General features: G+C 38.2%; 1 protein-coding gene across 7 annotated transcripts in view; it reads left to right on the top strand.

Annotated features, from left to right (window-relative positions):
• U2SURP (U2 snRNP associated SURP domain containing) overlaps positions 1-15213 on the top strand; it is a 68471-nt gene extending 53258 nt beyond the window's left edge. For 4 of the 7 annotated variants that reach the window (XM_077826763.1, XM_077826761.1, XM_077826760.1 and 1 more), the window contains 5 exons: positions 1635-1797; positions 6102-6212; positions 11513-11631; positions 12466-12642; positions 14681-15213. In XM_077826763.1, coding sequence (XP_077682889.1) covers positions 1635-1797; positions 6102-6212; positions 11513-11631; positions 12466-12642; positions 14681-14819 — 709 coding nt within the window. In that variant the 3' untranslated portion in view covers positions 14820-15213. Of the gene's footprint in view, positions 1-1634; positions 1798-6101; positions 6213-11494; positions 11632-12465; positions 12643-14680 lie in introns of all 7 variants that reach the window. The other 3 variants (XM_077826757.1, XM_077826759.1, XM_077826758.1) reach the window with 1 other exon arrangement.
• Positions 15214-16620: the final 1407 nt, after the last annotated feature.

Raw genomic sequence — 16620 nt, 5'->3', positions numbered from 1 at the left:
TGATAGCCCATCCAAAATGACAACTCTATACACAATGTGCATGATAATCAAGTTGGACCATTTCCTGCACAAATCCAGGTTTTGTGCTGGAAATGGCCCACCTTGATTATCATGCACATTGTAGGGAGAGCGGTCACTTTGGATGAGCTATTACCAGCAGGAGAGTGAGTTTGTGTGTGTGGTTTTTGGGAGGGGGGTGAGGGGGTGAGAGAACCTGGATTTGTGCAGGAAATGGCCCAACTTGATTATCATGCACATTGTGTATAGAGTTGTCACTTTGGATGGGCTATCACCAGCAGGAGAGTGAATTTGTGTGGGGGGGTGGAGGGTGAGAAAACCTGGATTTGTGCTGGAAATGGCCCAACTTGATGATCACTTTAGATAAGCTATTACCAGCAGGACAGTGGGGTGGGAGGAGGTATTGTTTCATATTCTCTGTGTATATATAAAGTCTGCTGCAGTTTCCACGGTATGCATCCGATGAAGTGAGCTGTAGCTCACGCAAGCTCATGCTCAAATAAATTAGTTAGTCTCTAAGGTGCCACAAGTACTCCTTTTCTTTTTGCGAATACAGACTAACACGGCTGTTACTCTGAAACCTAATTTTTTTGAGTTAATCGTGTGAACTAACTGCAATTAATTGACAGCCCTACTTAAAATCCAAATTAAAATTTGAAAAGAGGGAGAATATGAAAATGTAGATATGAGCAAGATTTTTAGCACTGCATACCTTTGTTAGTCATTGCTACATTCTGATTTGATCAGTTATTCTTTGTAATAATGTCAGTTGAACTCTTTCAAAAGGAGTTGTATTCAGTAACCCATTAGTGTCAAATAGTATATGTCCAATACTACCTGAAGTTTGACATGTGAGACTTGCATAGAGTTACGTGAACCCATCTAAAGGTTCACTTTCTACTTTGAATCAGAGGAGCAGGTGGTAGCTTTCCCAGATATATGATTTTCTTGATACTATGAGACCTCGTGCAGTGTTATAGTTTTTGAGAAGTCTCTGGTCTTTTGTTCTTTAAGTAGTTTGAGAGCATCAATAATAATAATTACAGCATCTTAGACTTCATTATGTGTTGAGCTGCAGCACTCTAGTGGCAAGTTTGGGAATACCATTATACAGTTAGATACTTCTGATGTCTGTTCCCAGGGCTGAGAGAAGAAATGTAAAAACAGAATACTTTTATTTTGTTTTGGAACTAACTACATTTGAAGAAGCAAAAATTGCATCACTTAGATCAATCCTGTAAATAGTGTTGGGTCACCATTTTTAGCTTCATAATTATGAGAATAATTATGAACTAAGTGACTGAGTTCGTATAGTTTTTGAAGCGCTTTGTTGGGATGCATTTAGTGTACAGTGTAAATAACTGAAGCTTAAATGTATGTTTTATATATTAAAAAAAAAAGAGAGAAAGTATTAGGGTAGCTACCTATGCACCTGGTCTGTCACACAGTACACCATTAAATTGCAAGTTTAGGTGTATCGGTTAGTAAGATTAACTTACCTAGAAATCTGCAGAAGTACAGACCTTTCAATAAGTAAGATTTGTAATGTTCAAGCAAATTATTGCATCAAGCAGATATCTGTATACTAATGGATTCTGTACTCTTGCCCTTTAAAGTCAAGAAGAAGAAAGCGAAGATGAGGAGGATACTCAGAGTTCTAAATCAGAAGAGCAGCATATGTATTCCAATCCCATCAAAGAAGAAATGCCTGAATCCAAGTCATCAGTCAAGTACTCTGAAATGAGTGAAGAAAAGCGTGCCAAACTCAGAGAGATTGAGGTCAGTGTATTTAAAAAAAAAAAAAAATAAAATAAATTGATTTATACCAGAAATATAGTAGTTTTATATTTTGAATTAAATAACTCTAGTCCTGCAGTATGGATTCTCCTAAGTTCATTCTATTTTATAGAAGAGTTATATGTACTTAGGAATATCCACCCACAAAAATGCATTAAAGAATGAAAAATGTGGGCATGAAGGGTCACATGTGAAGTACAGCCCTATTCTTCAGTTCTGTTGTTTTGCTTTCCTTCCACTCCACCATCTGCCTCAGTTTGCTCCCTGATCCTCCTTTCCCCTCTTCTGGCAAGTAGGCGTGACTCTTGGGCTATTCAGGGACTGTCAGGTCCCTTTGTGGCGCTGTCTCTAATTTTCCTGCTTCAAAGTTTCTTCTCTTTCCAGTTTTTCTTTCTGTCTATTACCGCAGATAGAACAAGTGCTAGAAGTTACTGCTCCAAGTACCAGGGCCACAAAGCAAGGGAAGCAGAGACCACCTAGGCAGGTGGGGAATTGAACTGATGATCTTAGTTCGGCATATAGTACTTGCTCCTTCTCTGTTCCTCCTCCAAGCGGAGTTGCAAGAATATCTGCTGAACTTGGGGAACACAGATTCTCTCCAGCCCCTATCCTCGCACACACCTGTAAGTGGCTGATTGGCTGAAGAGCTAAATGGGAGTGGAACTAAAGATCCTTACTCAGCATGGGCTCAATCAGCAATGGGGGGCTTGTTGTTGCAGGTGCAATACAAAAATGCAAGACTTAAAACTGCACCATTCTCTCCAACTTTTATTCAGTTTAAAGCCCTGTGAATTGGGCTGTGATACTTAAAAAACTGAGATCTCTAGTGCACTCAGACAATAAATAAAAATGACACTACAAGGCTGTTAAGCCATGTATTGTAGATTCAGCATCTTGTGGAGACAAAACATTATTTATGTTTTGGTTAATGTATTGTATGTGGCATTGCAACCGCTTACCCAACAATCACTACCAAAGCACTATTGTTATATAAAACCAGTATATAAATATACTCCCACGGTACCTTTAAAAGACATGAAGAAATAATATTTTGAGCATGCCAATTCTTAGTTTTTTCCGAATGTGCTTTGATATACACTGTTTAACAGCTCAGATTATTAAAATTAACAGGCCATAATTGAGCATTGTGCCCTCCAAGAGTTTGAAAATTTACCTGGTAAGAAGCAGTTCTGATAGATGAAATCTGAATAATTTGAAAATTTAAATAGAATTTATTTCTGATTCTGCTCTTGGTGGCAATAATCTTGCAAAAAAACCCAACAACAACCCCTCACCCACCCACACATTATGCTAGTATAATGAAAGTTCATTTGTAAGCTAGCTTCCAATTTGCAGTAATATTTGTTGTATTACTGGTTTGTTGTTAAACTCTGTTCAGTATGGGTATTTGTAATGTACCAAACACCCTTGTGAATGTTGAAGCAAACTGCACGTTGGTTTACTATTTCACGTACTACTAATGTTAACATCATATCTTTAGCAATGGTGCAATTTCAGCTAGCGCATGCATTTGAATTTTTTTTTAAATGATCTCTTACTGTTTGTTCTTGGTGTTAGGTATATTGCCATTTGAATTTCAGACTTCTGAGGTCCTCAAAAAAATCTTCATTTTTAGTTTTCAAAGCATCTCAAGAATTGTGTAGTAAACTTAGATTTTGAACTTTCTGCTTCAGGTCACCACTGACAGAAAACAGTTGAAATTTGCTCCTGATCAGAAGTATATTAAGGCATATTACCATACTTTTCCCCCTCTCACTCTCAGAAATGAACTTTGTAGCCTGACTTGAAAATAGTCTTTACTAAAAATCCCCTCAAAACGATGATGTTTCTAAGCAGTTGTGCAGTCACTTTTCTGGACTCTGCCTTTTGGCCACTACTATGGACCATTGTTTCTTTCAAGACGTCCCTTGTTTAGTTGGCTATATTTAAGTTTTTCTCTCTGAATGAATCCACAGGCTGCTAAATTGTTAAGTCTGGTGCTTTAAGAGGCATCTTATATCTTCCCTATTTTAAACAAAATACTTTACGTTGCGGGTGCTGGCCTAGTTCTTGATGCTGGTTACAGTTTTGGGATGTTCCTCAAGCTACAGTAGAATCTCAGAGTTTTGAACACTATAGTTGTTTGCAGAAACAAAAAACAAATATAGTACCGTGTAAAACATAAACTACAAAAAAAAAAAAAAAAGCAAAGCAGCATTTTTCTTCTGCATAGTAAAGTTGCAAAGCTGTATTCAATCAATGTTCAGTTGTAAACTTTTGAAAGAATAACCATAAGGGTCTGTTGAGCATTACAAACACTTCAGAGTTGTGAACAACTTCCACTCCTGAGGTGTTCGTAACTCTGAGGTTCTGCTGTACTTGCAATCATGATTGGATTTTTGTTCTGGGGGAGAAAAGGAGAAAAATCCTTCGAGAAGCGGGAAATGTATACCTTATAAGCCTGCTTTTGTGAGGATGTCTGTCTGATAGGACTCTTTCCTCCACCTACCTTTTCTCAGAGTGTATTGAGGTACCTTTAAAAAGGAAAAAAAAAGGATTTATTGCTCTACCTTTCTTTAAGGTACTGTTTTTTCACTCTTTTTTTATTTTTGTGATTGGCTTATTTTCTTTGGGGAGCCTTTGATTTCCACTCAGTAGCATTCCATGGGTAGCCCTTAGAATACATAGTGGCTTTTGTCCCGAGACCAGTACAACCGGTAACCCAAAACCTTAAATTTGGCATTCTGCCTGTCTGATACTAGGGAACATAAAACAGGAGTAAGAATCCTGCCAGAATATCTGCAGAGAAGTGTTTACAAGGTATTTCCTCCATATGCAATATGGCTGAGTTATTTTGCTCTAGGAACACTTAACTTTCCATTTTCTCAAAAAGAAAAGGAGGACTTGTGGCACCTTAGAGACTAACCAATTTATTTGAGCATAAGCTTTCGTGAGCTACAGCTCACTTCATTGGATGCATAACACGGCTGCTACAGACTAACACGGCTGTTACTCTGAAACCTTTCCATTTTCTGACTCTTAACTCATGCTGGCACCTTAAAGACTGATAGATTAATTTGGGCATAAGCTTTCATGGGTAAAACATCACTTCTTCAGAGGCATCTTGTAACCCACGAAAGCTTATGCCCAAATAAATCTGCTAGTCTTTAAGGTGCCACCAGACTCCTTGTTGTTTTTGTGGATACAGACTAACATGGCTACCCCCTGATACTTAACTCATGTTAACATTTCTTTGCTTTAATAAATATATTTTTTGAAAAAGGTGGCTTTTTGAGGAAAAATAAGTGGGTGACTTTTAATATCTAAGTGGACTGTAGAGACAGCAACAAATGTTTATAGATACTGGAAGACATAATGTAAATAGTGCACAAATCAGTAATGAAGCAGGTGAATAAAAGCAGGAAGCATAGAGCATAGTCAGTTGGAAGAGGGCTTAATGATTCAGTGCTGCTTATATGTAGAAACTGAATAGTGTTAAATTAAGGCTTTAGAAAAAGGTGAGAAGTTGGAGTAAAGTTTTATGGTTTGAATCAATTTGATGGAAAGTTTAATGTGCAGAGACAAAAATGAAGTTCCTCACAGGAAAAATCCCAAAGACTCCCTGGCTACTACTGTGACTCGTGGTGGAGGTACCATCACAGTAAGGACAACATTACTTATAGCAGTGCTACTGAGCTGAATGTCACTACTGTAATGGGCAGTGTATGAAAGAATATTTACATCATTAAAATAATCCCTCTTGAAAGTGAGTTAGTTTACCAAAAAATCCCAGAAGAAAAGGATAATTTTGGCTTGTGTATCACAAACACTTCATTTCGGTCAGGTAGAATTTGGGGTTAAATGAAAAAAGACAATTTCTAAGAAAACCTGCAAATGAGAGATTGAAATGGTATGGTAAGACACCCAGAGTAAACTTTCATTTGCAAGAAATATGTAGGCAGTGTTCCGAGAGAGATTTTAGGTTGTAGCAGAATCAAATGATGGACACTAACTGAGTAGAATAACTGTAAACAAATCTCAGTCTTCATTTAGTTCTTAAGTATGTAAACGGTTGCATGAGACTAAGGTCAAATACACAATTTCACCACTTTGATGTTGATGTCCTTTCATATGTGACACTTGTACATTTAATATTGTGAGAACAAAATACCCAAATAATTCATTTCAACCAAGTTTCATTTTCAGCCAAATTGTCTGTCTAATTGTCTGTTGGATAACTAAGTCCAATAAAAATGTATTTGAAATGGTGGTTATTAATTTTGCAGCTTAAGGTGATGAAATTTCAAGATGAATTGGAGTCTGGAAAAAGACCCAAGAAACCAGGCCAGAGTTTTCAGGAACAGGTTGAACACTATAGAGACAAACTTCTTCAGAGGGTAAGAAATGTTCTTTATATATTCAATACTGATTCTAGATTTCAGATGTAGTGTTGTACTAAGGCAATGTATTCACAAATGCATTTAGTTGACATTCTACTGTATTGTTAAATTAAGTGTTTCAATCCAAGTGCTTTCTCCAGAATGGATACCTTTTTACTTGCCAAAATATATATCTCATATTTCTCAGTTCATCATGATTTGGTTCCTTGCCATCAGAATGTGTTGAGAAGAAAACACACAACAGTTAAAGCTCTAACAGTAAATTTATTTTGGGGAAAAAACAATGCGTAGAAAAAGTGCTGCTGAAAATAGCTTGTAGTGAATGAGTCAAGAAGTTTGAGAGTCACTTATGGACCTTATTGAGTATATAAAACAAGGTAGACTGGCTTGAGTGGAAACAAATCTTCAGTTTACACTTAAAGATTTTTGACTGTTCTGTTGGTAAATTGATAAAAACTTCATTTTGTGAAATGCTTTCAAATAGCGAGAGAGAGAATGGCATTCAGGACACACATTACTCAGAACTCTTCTAGTTTCCCTACACCTCAGTTTGTTCTAGCTAGCTCCAGCTTGGTGCTTAAACCCCAGAATGAATCATTCTGCAACATTACCACTACCATTAGTCTTCTGTGGCCTCCAGAGCCAGCTCAGAAGAAAGTGGTATCTTACAGAATTTTTAAAATATATCCAAAACAATATAAAAATTGAACTTCTCAAAACCATGGCATGTAAATGAAAAACACTTTTAACCTGAGTTTCTCTGGTCTGACTTCGCAGTTTGAGTTCTAGTAATGGTGGTTGTCAGGCTGTCTGGGGTGGCTCACGAGCGTAAATACCAACTTCAGGGCAGACTGTGAGGAAGCAGTGCACAGACCCCAAATAGGGTGCAAGTCCTATACTTAGAGTTCATCAGGAGTTCATACGTGATACTTGATTGAAGTGCTATAACAGCCTTAACATGGAGTCGCAGATGGTCCCCTTGGGTACTCAGCCTGTCTTGCCACTCGGGCAAGCTTACACCAAAAATCACAATAATATTCGGTTTACTCCCAGTTCCAAAGGACCAGTCACTTACCCCAGGTCAGCTGCACCCTAGATCTTTCACCAGAGACAATACTTGTAGCCAATCCTATTCATAAATCTTTAGTCAGTTTATAAACTAAGAAAAGTAATTAGAGTTGTTTACAAATTTAATGCAGGTAAACACACACACAAGTCTTAGGCTCCAAAAAGTAATAGAAGCTGCTGTAGTGTGCAAGCTCTGTTGGCATGTCTACACAGCAAGTAGACACCTACGGCTGGCGTGTGCCAGTAGGTTCGGGCTGCGGGGCTGTTTGATTGCATACTTCTGGGCTCAGGCTGGAGCCTGGGCTGTAAGACCCTGTGAGGTGGGAGGTCCCAGAGCTTGGGCTTTAGCCCTAGCCCAGAAATCTGCACAGCAATGAAATAGCCCTGCAGCCCAAGCCCTGCAAGCCAGAGCCAGCTGGCATGGGCTAGCTCGGGTGTCTAGTTGCTGTGTAGACATACTCTGTATGTCCTTTAGGGCTAACCCAGGCCAAGCCCCGGGGAACTCTTGCTTATGCTTGCAAATCTTCTCACCTCAGATTTCAAGCAGCATAGAGTTACTGTTCCTTTTTCCAGGGGTTTTTATTCTCTTCCCTCAGAGTTCAAGCTGATGGGATGAATCCACCTGCATGTCTCCTCTTCTTTGGGGCGGGGTGTGTGTGTGTGGTGGGGGAAGCACCATGGCTCATTTGGTTTCAGTGGGCCTTCTTGGTGGTCAGGACCTAACACCTTCTGTAAGAAACTAGCATTTCTACATTAATTAATACCCCTTTCCTGTTTGTTGACTTACACAATTACAGAGGTTTACAATGCATAAAACATAGGGCACAGATATTATAAAGAAGATTAACACATGTGGCATCCTACAAGCATTCCATAAAGACTAAACGCATTATTGTAAATCTAATACCTTTTTTTAAAAGTACTAACACACAGGTGAACCAGACTGGTTTTCAGCTATGCATTTGTCAGTGTTCAGTGCGGCCTTGGCGTGAACTGGCACCTAGTCTGCCAGCATCTCATGGTCTTACAGAATTATTGCTTCTGGCATGTCACAGCAAAGCTTGGAACTACCCATACAATTTATTGGAAGCTAAATATAAATGTAGTAATTTGTGTTGAGTACTTCTCTGACTCTTTTCCTTTGGGGCATTCAGCACACAAATGTAAGGGTAACTCACTTAAAAAGAAAAGGAGTACTTGTGGCACCTTAGAGACCAATTTATTTGAGCATAAGTTTTTTTGAGCTACAGCTCACTTCATCGGATGCATTCAGTCAGAGTGGCTACACTTACCGTCCGACATCTGTAACAATTTTATATATGCCAGATCCAGGGATGGAGGACTGGGAGTAACAAAGCTCTCCAGCCTTATCCCTTCTATACAGGCGAGGCGGTTACACAGAGTTGCACACTCTAAAGACTGGACAATTCAGTACATTGCATTGGCTAATGGCATAGAGGACGAATACCAAAAATTGTGGTTGGTCGCGGGTGGACACCAGAAGGCAATGCCTGCAATAACAGATCCAGTGATCATCGATCACAGACTGCCACGTCCTTGAGTTACCGAACGAATGGGAGAAGCCGGCTCCCAAGGTTGTCTATCCAATCCCTTGCAACTGGAGAGCTACTGAATTCTCCCACTGGGAAAATCTACCATGCCAAGGCAGTGGAGTCACTCGTTTTGGAAATGACCCGATCAGCAGTGACTGGCTGAAACATCATCGTGGGTTCTCCGAGCGTCAATTCCTTACTGCCTTAAAACTGAGAGCAAACGTGTATCCCACCAGGGAATACCTAGGGCATGGCAAAAACAATCGCAATGTACAGTGCAGGCATTGTAATGCCTCATATGAATCGCTTTCTCATGTTCTGTGACAATGTCTGGCAGTTCAAGATGCACGTATCCACAGGCACAACAAGTTATGTGGAATACTCACACGAGAAGCCCGTAAACTTAAGTGGACAATTTATCAAAAACCACATCTGCACACTGCCAATAAAGAACTATGAAAACCAGACCTTGTTTTTGTCAAAGATGGAACAGCCCTGGTTGTTGATGTCACTGTTCGCTTTGAATACAAAGACCAAACTTTCTCTGATGCGGCGGCTGAGAAAGTCCGACACTATGCATCTCTGACAGATGAAGTCAGAAAACTAACGGGAGCCACTAAGGTCAAGTACTTTGGCTTTCCCCTCAGCGCTAGAGGAAAGTGGCCCAAAATAAACGAGCAAGTCCTCTCGGCCCGTGGTATGTCAGAGTATGCGCAAGGAAGAGCTGCTAAACTCTTCAGCCGTAGAGCTCATCCGATGAAGTGAGCTGTAGCTCACGAAAGCTTATGCTCAAATAAATTTGTTAGTCTCTAAGGTGCCACAAGTACTCCTTTTTGCGAATACAGACTAACATGGCTGCTACTCTGAAACCTGTCACTTAAAAATAGATTTGCAGGTCACCTTTAGGAAAGAGACCTGTCAAAGTCCAGAATGGTGATCTATGGAGGAAATGTACACATCTGGAGAATGACAGCAGCTGTTAGTGCTTACTGGTTTCAAACACAAACTTCTGTTTTAAATGTAGTTGACATTTAAAGAGTCTTTTTTTACTCTGTCTTAGCTATAATTGGAGAGAGAAGTGGTATTTATCTTGAGTAGCAAAGGTGATGTATGTAGTAAACTGGAGTCACTTAAAAAAATAAAATCACAATCAAGATAACCATGTCAGATGCTGTGTGTTCTGCAATGGCTTGATCTTGATTGGTGTTCATTCTAGCAGTTTGTAAGCATAGATTTCTATGTCATTAGCTGGCTTTGTTCTTTTTTTAATTTTCATTAAATTATAAATATGTAAATAAAATGTAAAAAAATATAAATTATAAATGTTAAATATGGCAGTTATAACGGACATTATTTACAATACTGGCATCAAGAGAGTGCAGTTTTTCTCTATTTGGTGAATAATTCTTTTCTTTGGGTTTGCTACAAAATAAACCTAGCAGTTCTGCCAAAGCGTGGTGCATAAATGGCTGATTTGCAGTTAGTGCATTAAGCTTTGAGATGGTTGCCCTTTTCTGCCTATTTAATTTACAGTAAATGAGCATTTCAAGGGTAAAGTTGCCTCATAGTATGGCAGTCAGTTTGAGAAAATAGCAATGTTTAGCTATTTAATAGCTTCATTGTTGCTAAATGTTCCAGGTCTGTCTAGTTGAAACTAGTCTGCTGTACTGCCAAATGTGCCAAGTAGCCCATTAACAATCCATTGACTTCAGTAGCATGGTAGTGTGTCATTGTACTACAGCAGGTTTAGTGGACTAGCAATCCAAAGTTAATGCTTTAACTGTAACTATTTCAAATTTAAAAGATGTGACATTAGAAATAATATAGTTGTCCTGGGATTTACTGTAATGTAGAACATAATCTTTCTGAGAGATCTAAGCATTTGAATTATAATCCAAATAATCTCAAAAGTCAGTCCATTTGAATTCCTGGGCTGCTTTATTAGCATCTATAATTATGGTGCTGCCATGCAGCACTTAGTGTTATCTCAGCATCTGGAGTGCTTTATCCTCCTTTCATGCTATAGTGTATAGCAGAATTTTCCCAACTACAGAGGGAGCTTTGAAATAATAAAAATGTAGACATTATGTTGAAGCCCATATTTTATCTTGTTTCAGTACCTATGCTCAAACTCACTAACTGTATAGTCCTGTCTCCTGTAATCCGGGGGGGAAGGGGGGTAGGGGGGAGACGAGATCCAGCTGGCAAAATTAAACTAAACATGTTCAGCCATCAACCTGTATGGTCTCCTTTCTAATTTTATTGTTGATGCATGTGACAACATACACTGTTACAGGGAGGAGTGGGGACTGGTACAGTACTTTGATTTCATTTTTCTATAACATTGGATAAACTGTCATAAGGTAGTCTATAGTTTCATTCTCAAGACAGGGACCAGGATGTATATATTTAAGTAGATAGAGGTACCTCTTATTCCTGAAAATGGAAATTTAGAAAATGTAGGTGTTAAGATGATGTTTAAATTTTCTGAAACCTATCAGGAAAAGTAAATGTAAGATTTGTGGGTTGGTATAACCATTATTTTCTCCAGATTCAGATGTTGATCATGTCCCTCCAAACTTGTAACCCAGTAGTGGATACACTGGATACCCTTTCTCCGTATCATAGAACAAATCTTACCTAATCTTAAATTCTCAGTTGTTTTTAATAACTCAGGAAAAAGAAAAGGAGCTGGAAAGAGAACGAGAGAGAGACAAGAAAGACAAGGAAAAATCTGAATCCAGATCCAAAGACAAGAAGGAAAAAGAAGAATGTACACCAACAAGAAAAGAGAGGTGCAGCTTTTATTCCGTACCAGAGCACATGGAAACCATTTGTTTAATAGCTTTGAAGACAATATTAGACTTTAAATTAGATTGTATTTGTGGTTCTTGCCGTAATAAAGGAATTCAGCTACTTAAAATTTAATCTAATTGTAGGACAGTAAAACACAGGATTCTGAGTTTAACAGATCTTGTATTCTAACCTGCCCAAACCACTCCTCAAGTAACTTTCTGAACCTTTTGTTTCAGTCAATGCACCTGGAAAAGTGGGTAAAAATAGGACTTCTGTGAAAACAATTAACTGTGTTTAGCTGTTATTTTGGGAATAAATTAACTGTGAAATAACTTTTTGGTCTGAAAGCTGGACCTAAAACTAAATTACTTAGGAAAAAGTAAATTGCTCATGTCTAAATATTCTTCACCTCACTACGAAAGTATAAACAGTTTAAATTGTACAGTCGCTTTTAGTCTGTGTGCTGGCCCTCTACTAATGTATGTGTTTAGCTGGAGTCTTGGCGCTGCCTCAGTAAGCATAGCTACATTATTTGTAACTTGTGTTGCTTTTTCAAGAACTTGTAGCAATATTGTATTTAATTGCAGCTTTGTCACTAATCCATAAACGGATCAGTCATAGGTTGTAGTTTGTGAACCGGATAAAAAGTCTGACCAAGTACTGAACTATTTGGAAGCTGTGATTTTAAAAAAAGTTAGCACTATGCTATTTTTAAGGAATGACTGAATGAAACTGCGTATTAAATTGACAAAGAATCTATACAAAAGGAGGTGATCCCTTTGTAGGGGTGGTGTGTGTGTGTGAATTATTATTTTTTCGGTTCTTTTATAAAGGAAAAGACGACACAGTACATCACCCAGTCCATCTCGCAGCAGTGGCAGTAGACGAGCAAAATCCCCATCACCAAAATCGGAGCGCTCAGAGCGATCTGAAAGATCCCACAAAGAGAGCTCACGTTCCAGGTCATCTCACAAAGATTCTCCTAGAGATGTCAGTAAAAAAGCCAAACGGTAAGCTAGGCATCTCTTCTGGAAATCTACCCTAAATTATACAAGGCAGCAGTACCAATAAACCACATGATTCAAGGTCCTTCCTTTGCCTAATGCCAAACTACAATAATAATGCCCCAGTTCTGGGATTGACAACAGAGTTGCAGACCCCACCACAGTATTAATGATTATTCATTATCTTTCATGTCATGTTTGGGAAATGCAACTTAAGCGAAGATTCTCACTGGTGAGAGACCTGGTGTAGACTCAAGTTTTTGGTGGTTTATGGAAGACATTTTAGCAGTGTAGAGAAGAAAACCACTGTTGTCTTGTCTTGTCTACACTGGGGCTTCCAATGATGGAGAATTACTTCCTAAATTCCTGACTCTAGGTATGGCATAACAGTATCCTACTGCTCCTGTCACCAAAATACTGGTCTCTGGCTTTATGCTATGCATGAGATCAGATATATTTCTCATTAATATTTTGTGTGGTTTGTATTACTGTTTGCATTCCAAAACTCAGGATTGCTCTGCAAGTCTAGATTGCTATACTCATGCATTTTGTTGCAGTCATGTTACTGAAGTTTCAGCTTCTACTATTAGTGACTCAGCAGAGAAGAGAAAAATTGTTGTTGTGCATTATATTTGTGATGTTTCTTCTTCAAGCAAAAGTATGTAAGCACCTCCTCGTAGACAAAGTTAGCAATTATATTAAACCAGAAAGTTGTTTTGGGATAATTATATCTTTCTATAGAGTTCATGCAGTGGTCATATAGCCTGATGAGGCATGAAATCAATTTAGATTAGATGAGATTAATCATGTGCATTAAGAGTGGACCAGATGGTGCCGTAGGTTTATTCATTATCCATTTGTCTGTAGATTCCTGGGTTCAGTCACAACCCATGAACATGTTTGGTTAGAGTGCTAGATATTTTCCAGATATTAACAACACGAGTTAACATAATCGCATGGAATAGAAATGAGTAATGTTGGAATAAGTTGGTGTTAACGCAAAGGCTAAGGTGCATTTGCAGAAAGAACCATGTAGGAAAGCTTGTACATTATTTGCCTTCTTTAAGTGACACTGATTGGTGCTGTTTTTCTCAAACTTTCTGAGCACTGAAACTGAGTCAGTGCACATACCACGGGGGGAGAAATTGTACATGCTAACTGATGTTCCTAGGTAACATATTTCTGTTTACAAATGACAAATACAGTAGAACCCCCTTTATCCGAGCCTCCATTATCCATCTCTCCGTATTAACCACCAGCACACACACAGGAATATGGGAAATTGATGCTTCAGCCTCGGGCAGTGGGGCTAGGGCTGTCAGCATCGTGGGGCTGAAGCATTTAACTTAGCTGGGCCCAGTGTAGTGTGGGGCCCTGGGCAATTGCAACTAAAAGGTTGAGAAAGGTAGACAGTCTAAGCTATTACCAGCAGGACAGTGGGGTGGGAGGAGGTATTGTTTCATATTCTCTGTGTATATATAAAGTCTGCTGCAGTTTCCACGGTATGCATCCGATGAAGTGAGCTGTAGCTCTCGAAAGCTCATGCTCAAATAAATTGGTTAGTCTCTAAGGTGCCACAAGTACTCCTTTTCTTTTTGCGAATACAGACTAACACGGCTGTTACTCTGAAACCAGTCTCTATAATGTTCAGGGTTAAAGAGTAAAGAGTGTAAAAATGATCAATACCTGTACAACTTGTTAAAAACTCATGTTGGTTTTCTTGTTAATAAATGAACAAAACATTGTTTGCAACAACTAGGGGTTTGTATATTCTGTTAAGTAGATAAGAAGGGGGAGGGCATGTGTTAATGCTTCTCTGGAAGGGGTCAGCTAATTTAAAAGCAACTCTACTTCTTGAAATGATTGCCCATTTTCCTCATTATCCAAATTTTTGATTATCCGATCTGGTCCCGGTCCCAATTAGATCGGCTAAATGGAGTTCCCTGTATTTTATTCTAAAGTAGATCAGAAGAAAGGGCCATATAGCTGCAGAAAAAAAGCAAAGGAATTATCTATCCGTATGTAATCAAACTTTATTTTTCAGATCACCATCTGGCTCAAGGACACCCAAAAGATCAAGAAGGTCACGATCCAGGTCCCCTAAAAAGTCAGGGAAAAAATCCAGGTCGCAGTCCCGTTCTCCACACAGATCTCACAAGAAGTCAAAGAAAAGCAAACACTGACAAAATGTTCATATTTTTTATGATGGTGTCACTTACTGGAAATGCGGTTTTGTTTTTGTGCCTGAACAGTCTGTTTAAAAAACAAAAAAATCAAACAAAAAAGCATTCCTGAATTTTTTGTGAATGCATGTGTATACTCATGAGTAACTGCATCTGTAGACCTGTCATTGTTTTATATTGTACAAAATATCTTCATTGTGACTATTTCCCCAAATGAAACATTTTTTGTGTTTAGAGATTTCATCAGAAATGTGTGTATCTGATCTGCTGGCGGTAGTGATATTTTTGTTTTAGAATGTTGTGACATAGCAAAAATAACACAAATGTTTTCCCCTTTTTGTAGCTTTGACAATTTGAATTAGATTTCAAATAAAATCTGAACAGAAATTTAAAACGTGGTTTTCTTGCCCCACTTATGACACAGATCTTTAAAGGCATTCATAGTTTGTTTGGAAGTACTGTGTATTTCAGACATACTATGCTGTTTAAAAGCTTTCTTCAATGGAGTATACAACATCAACGGCTGTGGTCCTTTTTCGTTAGTTTGAATATCAAAATAAAAGCACCTTTGAATCCAGCTGATGGGTATAATTTCCCATTGTGATGCTTAATGTAGGAGCATTTTACCAGTTTGGTGCCTACAGTTGGGCACACTTAAAATTTCTGATGTACTAGAGATGTTACCAGTTCTGGTGGTATTTCTCTATTTTAAGTATGGGGAATATCTCTGAAATCAAAGTGAATTTTAAGTATAGGGGTACTATGTGCAATGATGCATCTATAAGCCACATTAGTGGCATGCCTTGGGAACAATGAAAGGAAAAAAAGGCCAAAGGCTGGATGATTTTCCTCAAGAAATATAGTTACAATGATTGCAACATCTAGTACATTCTGATTTGTTTTTCTAAAAGTGGATTTTTATTCCAAAAGCAGAGCTTTTACATTACATGTTTTTTATTGACTAGATTTCCCAATTGTGAAAACTGTTCAAAATAGATTAGAAGAAATTAAATTTTTATTAACTTGTTTTTTTATTTAATCATATGTTTGAACCAAACAACTGTAACTTTTTCTTCATTTTAGATTTTCACCTCCTTTACTCTGCTCTTTAGGCCTCAATGTAACTTTAAATCTCTTCAGCTTGGTCTGCAACACTTAACTTTCTTTTTTTATGGAAGAAAAAAAAAATCAGGAGGGTTCAGTGTTAATACTTGGAGGTGTGGGTGGATTGTAATAAAAATTTAAAATAAAAAAGGGACCTGGCCTCCTGTGAACTGTTTCTGAAAGGCAAAGCTGTGCTCATCACATCCATGGAGTGCTAGATGACCTATTATTATGCTGGCGTACTTGTGGCTTTTAAAGTCTGAACTTTAGAAAAGGGGGGAAAATTGTAGACTACTTGTATGTCAGCTTAAGATGCTGAAGATGGTTGCAAATACAGGTTCTAAAATACCTTTATTAAAACTTTTATATTTGGCCCCTTAATCTTTCCTCCTCTCTTCCAGTTAGAGTCTTTGATAATTAAAATAATGTAAAGGTGATTGTTAGAGGTAAAGCATTATTGAAGCTTGTCCTGACAGCTTAGGAACTGAAGGAGACATTCTAGACCCTTAAATATAAGGAGAATACATGTGTGCTACAAAGGCTTTCTTGGCATGAGTTTTCAGTGGAGGCATTACTCACAAGAAGTGAATACACAGTCATGTATTAGTTTTTGTAAAATGGAGTAAACAATTGTAGAAATGTTTGAGTTCATTTTTAAAATATTTTTCTTATCCTTTTGCCTATAAAACCAGACAGG

This window comes from Eretmochelys imbricata, chromosome 9 (assembly GCF_965152235.1).
Source record: "Eretmochelys imbricata isolate rEreImb1 chromosome 9, rEreImb1.hap1, whole genome shotgun sequence".
NCBI classification, from domain to species: Eukaryota; Metazoa; Chordata; order Testudines; family Cheloniidae; genus Eretmochelys; species Eretmochelys imbricata.
This window is presented reverse-complemented; position numbering and strand designations above follow the sequence as displayed.